Below are 6,805 nucleotides of genomic sequence, written 5' to 3'. Positions count from 1 at the left end.
CCTAATTTAATTGAAATTTTGCACACTTGTTCTAATTCGGATTGCCCGCAATAATAGTCGAATAGGTACGAACGACGACTAGTAAGTTAGCTTCAAATCCCAGTGCGGTAAAGTTTACTTTGGCCGTAGCTTACAGATTGTATCAGGGATGAATATTGAGCAGAGGAAGAAGACATGTCAAGAAAGAATTTACTTGAGTCGGTTTAAATCCATGGCAGAACAAAAATATTCGAAGGTGAAAAAAAAATTCTATCTTGCCCAGAGATATGGTGACACAAGAGTGATGATAAGTCCTATAGGTCGTTCGAGTATTGAACTTAAGATCGAGAAAAGAGAATAATTTCGAAGTCGGAAAATAGTGTTATATACAGATTTATTATTATTACTTTTCCAAACGATCAAATTACACAGATATTGTACTTAACTTTCATTTTATCATATGAAAGCTAAACGAAGTTTATGCTTAGATTATATTATACGTTATATTTTTTATTAATACATGTACTGACAAACTGTTATATATATATATATATACATATATACATATATATATATATATATATATAACGTACTCTTCTTAAGTGCATATATATTTTGAACTTAAAAAAAATCAATAGCTTACCGATCAATAATTTAAGATAATTTACATACAAAAATGTTATTAGAATGTTGTACAATATGAGGACCATTAACAAACATTTTATAGTACTTGTACATACGTATGCATGTGATTTTTTTGTATTTAGAAGAGCTTTCCAACTGCTCTACGTTTTAACGCATTTGGTAAATTTCAAGTAACGATCCCGACGTAATTACAAATACATATACATATGTTAGAAACCAAATAGTAAGTTTTATGGTTTTTCTCCTACATTTTTCCTTTTTTTTTTTTGTTTTTTTTTGAAATTTTTTTCTGAGAAGGAAATAATAAAAATAAAAATTAAAAAAAAAATATATATGAAAACTAACGTATATGAATTTTATGTTCTTTACAGATATTCCAAAAACTTTATATTTCCAACTATTCTAAGCACTAAAAAGATAGAATGTCCATCCTCCCTCTTCATCGAAAACATTACGGATTATTATTAATTGATTTCATTTAGAAAATAGGTATAACGACCAATTAAGACTAACGTGAAAAAGAGAGGAATGAATCAAGCGCTCTTTAATAAAGAAAACTTTCAAAATAAAAATTTAATAAGAAAAACAATCCAAATCAATCTTAACTGGGCGTTAGATTTGTTTCATCATTACATACTATGGTCTACGACCATGTTCGTACAATTCGTTTTGTTAAAAATTTATTTATATCTTGTGAAATGTTGTTGTTATTATTATTATTATTATTATTATTATTGTTATTGTTGCTATCAATGTTGGATATTTGCAACATAAGCGGAGAAGGTGCTTCAATTAGGAATAGATAAGACAAGGTTGGAGAGTTCGAGACAAAGTTTGTGGGTTATTCATTTTTAAGAAAAATATATACGCATTACATCTGTAAAAGGTTTTCGGCACACTGGGCATTTCGTTACCGAAGAGGCGCACTTGGCACAGGCTACTACATGACCACACGGTAAAAACGTCGTGTTGTATTCGGTAGCATAACATATTTTGCATATCTTTTCCTCGGGAATACTGGTTAAGAATTTAACTTTCATTTCATTTATGGATTTTGTAATCGGTTTTTCTTCTAATATTGATGGGGCGGCTGCCGCGCCATTTGCTTGCGCATTGGCGGCAGGAATTGCGATCGTTTCCGGTCCCAATTCTGTTTCCCTATCTTCACAATCAGCCTTCGTTAATTTTTCAGCTTCCTTACCTTTTTTATTTTGTTTATCTAGCACGGCATCTATATAGTTTTGACCTTTCATTAGTTTCAAAAAGCGACATTTGCTCATCCAAAAAGCGTGCTCCTCCCATGGATTATCATTTTCACCCCAATCCTTCAAGCCGCCACCGCAACTGAAACATCTCACGCGATCGCCCACACCGGTATAGAAGAAGCCCGCCTCAACTAATTGCTTAGGTTTCTGTTTCATGTGACGCGGCCATTCGGCAAACGAACGCATTCGTGCAGTCTCAATTGCATACTCGGGAAATTCCGGATAAAATGTGGTGGAGGAAATACAATCACTGCCACTGCCAACGGTACTGGTACTTGCTGCTGCTGTACTGGGTCGCACTTCATCAGTAATAGCTTGAGGGCGTACTTCGATTGTATCATTTAAGCCGCAGATATCATAACTAGGTGCTGGCAATACGCTATCTAAAGCTTCAGGGCTGATGGGTACATTATTGGTGGTGCGTCGACGCAACAATGGACAATTCGGCGACCAACGCAAATGCTCAGACATAGGCTGATCCTCGCGTTCCCATCGTCCAATTTCGACTTCACAAAAATAACACTTGCATTTATCTTCTTCGCCCATATAAAACATTCCTGTCATAGCCAATTCATTCTTATTTAACCAATCCAATGGCCAATTATCAAAAGTCTTCAACCGTTCGTCTTCCCGATGAAAAACGTCATCCATTATATAGCGTGGTTTTAAACTGCCAATTTGCAACAAATCGTTATTATTATTGTTGCTGGCTGTATTATTGTCCGTCTCATCAATATTAACATTAATATTCGCAGTCGTGCTGCAGCAACTTCGCTTAAGTAAATTTTGAAATAACGATGACGGTGAGCCAGTTCCATAGAACTGGCTACAGGAGAAGCCACCACCACCATTTCGCATTGGATGATGACGTATTTCTGTTGCTAAACCTCCAGGCATTTTTACAATCAACTAATAATAATATGCTGTCTTCTTCTTTGATTAGATTAAGTTGGGCAAGAAAGGAAATCGCGCTTTGATCAGCTATACCGCAATTATGTGATAAAAACTGAAACAAAGAAAATATAAAGAAAGGAAATCTTTACTGATCGACATATAAAAAGCACACAAATTTCAACATGTTCAATAATTTTTCAGATAGTTAAAAAGATAAAATTAACACCCGATTAGATAAAATAAAAAAATAAAATATATAAATAAACAGTGCAATATAAAAAGGAGGATTCAAGTAACTTAGTTTACCCAAACCTATGATAATAAAGTGCAACTTGCTTTAGGATTGTAGGGACACAGTATGATTTGGACATTCTACGTTTAAAACTTGACGACAATGTTGATCAAAGCAATTGTGGTAACAAATAAGAAAATTATATTCGACTAAGGTGGAGTAGTCTTTATATCTGTACCATAGCTAATCAAAAACAAAAAAAAAAACTCCAATAAAAGGAAAAGCAATAAATTTTTCATACTTTATAGTATTGGGTTGGCACAAATGATTTTTTCCACTTTTCACCGTTTCATTCATGGACTTACATAATATATAGGAATTTGTAACAATTTATGTCTTGCAGTCGAAATTATCTACTTTTGAAAATAAAGGACGCGCTCTTCGATCAATTGACTGACAATTAACTTGCATGCAAAAACTCCTATTTAAAGCCAGGCGAATATTTATCACATAGAGTATAGGGAACGCTTTTCGATCAATTCAGAATTTGACACTGATTACGATTATATACACTTTGTAAGATCTCTTGAAGCCGCTTTTTAATAGGAATGATATTTTCCCCATCCCCTCCATGAGATTCGTATATATATATATATATAAAGGGAGTAAGTGTCATTTCTCACCCTCCATTACATAATATATTTTCATATATATCAAAATACACATTTTTTCCCTCCCCCTGTCAAAGCCGAACAATTTCTTCATGTTACAAATAGTAAGGAAAAAAAAAAAATTATTCAAAGAATTTCGTATAAAAAAATCACAACATTAAGCTGAGCGATATATAAAAATCTTTTAACAAACAACAAGAAAAACTATGTTTTAAAATTAATTACCGTTGATCAAGACTAGATAGGATCCCCCGTTAAAATTTACACATTTTTAAATATTGCCTTAAAATTATTATTATTATGATTATTTTTTTATATATATATATATATATTTATTTTTACTATAAACACTTTTATTGCAATATATCTTATAATATTTTAATATGATGATTGTGAAGCGTAACGTAGACGATGTTCGACCGTACCGTACCGTTTATAATTTGCAAGTCTTCAAAAAAAAAATCTTGTATGGCAATAATTGTTGCAAAAGCAATGTATGCTAATTTTATAAGAGAAGAGAAAGACGGCAAAAATGGAACAATGGAGAGCGAGAGCAAAATCGAGAAAGACGGAGATACGGAGATTCATATTTCTCTACCTTTAAGAGAAATTTTTGTGATTATATATTTGATTTCACCGCCACTCCTTCTTGGTCCTTTAAAGACTACACATATCACTGAGAGAGATAGTTTTAATTAAAGCTGCCACAAGGCGTTGAAAATACATTTTTTTTTTTCTTTTTTTAAAAATAATATTATTCTTAGAAAAAAGAATTGTTTTAAAAATTTATCAATTTTATGATTTTGCGTATTTGCTGCGAACAGCTGACAGTCTCTTGTTTTTGTTCCAACACTATATTTATAAATATATAACGGGCACAGGCAGCTTGTACATACTTAAGACTATATATGTACATTTTCCAAATAATTAAAAACCGAAGAACAACCCTCTGCATATTGCTCAATAACAGCTGCTGGTTTACTTTTTAGGGGTTTATAACACTTTTGATAAAACACAAGAGACAGCGTGAGCGAGAGAGCGTGAGAGCGAGAGAGAAAGAGAGAAGAAAGTCCCGGTTATTCTCGGTTAACAAAAAATAAATTTTCTTGTGTGACTTTTTTCATCCGACAAACAGGCAAAAAAACGAAACCATTATCCATACGTATATAATACGTATTTTCGAACATTACACATCTACAAGACACAACATTAAAGTAGTAGTAATTGCAATAGTACGTCGGCGCATTTGTAAGCAACAAAGATTGAAATTCATAGTACGTGATACAATGCGTACAACACAGTAGTTGTATATGTATAGTGTAGGATTTGTGTAAAGCCACTGCCGTGCTTTACTGCGGTACGACAGACGACTCTCATTAATATTCGAAACTGCTGTACACATATACCAAAAAACAATAACATGTCTGCTAGCGCCCACAAATAGTAAAATTTGACCGTACATAGTTGCCTATAAAGTTTATCACTGACAAGTGAATGAGAGAAGCTCGACCAGAGATGATAAAGATGGAAGAGAGAGATTCCTCTCCGAGAATATAAAAAAAAAAAATACATGCAGGAAATAAAATTTTAAGCGCAAAGTGGATGGATGATGTGAAAGGCGTGAAATTTTTACGATTTTATGGGAATTATTGGAAGGTAAAAAAAAAAAAAAAAAATGCAAGAATGTTCGCGGCTTGTCTTGCATCTCACTAACCGCACACGCTTGTTTCGTTTTGTGGCTCCTCAAAGTGTACGTAGCATGCTTTCGAAACGCAAGCATTTTATTTGATAACTGACTGTGCAAAACTTGGCAACATTATCCCACCATGCGTAGATATACTCGATATAATGTATTTGAACGTTAATATATTTAAGATAATCTATCTAATAGATGTCAACACCTAGGACTATAATGAACGGATATCTTTGCGAGATTTATATATCCGCTCATATTTCATGTTTCATGAGAAACATACCGAGAACATAATGTCAGAAAATCATTTCAGAGATTTGGCTTTTTTTTATTTCGTACATGCACAGAAGACAGGGAAATTGAAGAAAGGACTCGTCTCAGTTAGTGCAGCGCAACACAAGAAGGAGCACATGAGGTATGACCAAGAGAAAATTCACTACCGCACAGGAGATTTGTCCACAAGAACACTGACTTGTTAATCGCATTTCTTGGCTAGCTATGGCTACTATGGCGTCTCCGTCTCTCTATTTGATCGCGTGCAATCCTTTTAATCATTTAATATAATGCCTCGCCATATCAGTTGGGAATACGTCAATTTAATAGTTTTAAATTAATACTAATTTATCATGGAAATGAGAAAAAGAAAGCATCCGTAGGATTTTAATCAAAAAAGTTCACTTTGAACGCGTTTTGAAGCTAACTCAGCCCAATTAAATTTTAGACAAATATCAGTTGTTTTTTTTGCTTACTAATTCTAAGTAGAAGACGGAAACTGACTACATCGAACTAAAACAGAAAAAACTATAAGTTGCTTATCTAAATTCTAAATGGCATCTCGCTGTGTCGCAGATGGAAAGAGGAACAGAGCTTGCGTACCCCTATAAAGAATTATGTTAAATAAAAAATATTTAATGACAATTTAATTTAAAAATTCTTAATAAAAAAATTATATTTTATTTTTTGTTTTTTTCTTCTTTTCATACACACAAACATAAAATTTTGTTTTTCATCTCAAATGAACTCATTATTATTTCAGTCTATTTTACGGGAATGAACAACAAAAGAGCAAAAGAAGGGAAAAAAAACCCGAAACATAATTCGCAACATACAGCACGAGAAATGCGATTTGGCGATTTTAAACGGGCTGCATATATTTATGCGCCGTGTGCACGTATACATTTATAAGTATGTGTATATGGAATATAAAAAATTGTGTGTTTGTGTTCGTTTTCTTAGTCCAAACATGGTGATGGTGATTTCTTTTGAAGTTGGCTTAAGTTTGTCGTTGCAAACCAATACGCATTTGTACATTACATATATATATTTATATAGGTATATATTTATATATATATATATATTTATATATATATATATATTTATATATATATATATTTATATATTTATATATATTTATATATATATATAT

The 6,805-nt window shown here is 32.5% G+C and overlaps 1 protein-coding gene across 1 annotated transcript in view; it reads right to left on the bottom strand.

The window, feature by feature from the left end:
• Positions 1-1,403: 1,403 nt before the first annotated feature.
• Positions 1,404-6,805, bottom strand: part of LOC119632705 (death-associated inhibitor of apoptosis 1) — a 34,931-nt gene continuing 29,529 nt past the window's right edge. The window contains exon 2 of the mRNA XM_038025755.1: positions 1,404-2,895. Within this exon, the coding sequence (XP_037881683.1) occupies positions 1,476-2,786 (1,311 nt within the window). The 5' untranslated portion in view covers positions 2,787-2,895 and the 3' untranslated portion in view covers positions 1,404-1,475. The remainder of the gene's footprint in view (positions 2,896-6,805) is intronic.

This window comes from Glossina fuscipes, unplaced genomic scaffold, assembly GCF_014805625.2.
Source record: "Glossina fuscipes isolate IAEA_lab_2018 unplaced genomic scaffold, Yale_Gfus_2 1, whole genome shotgun sequence".
Lineage (NCBI taxonomy): Eukaryota > Metazoa > Arthropoda > Insecta > Diptera > Glossinidae > Glossina > Glossina fuscipes.
The sequence above is the reverse complement of the archived record's forward strand: the minus strand, read 5'-3'. Positions and strand labels throughout refer to the sequence as shown.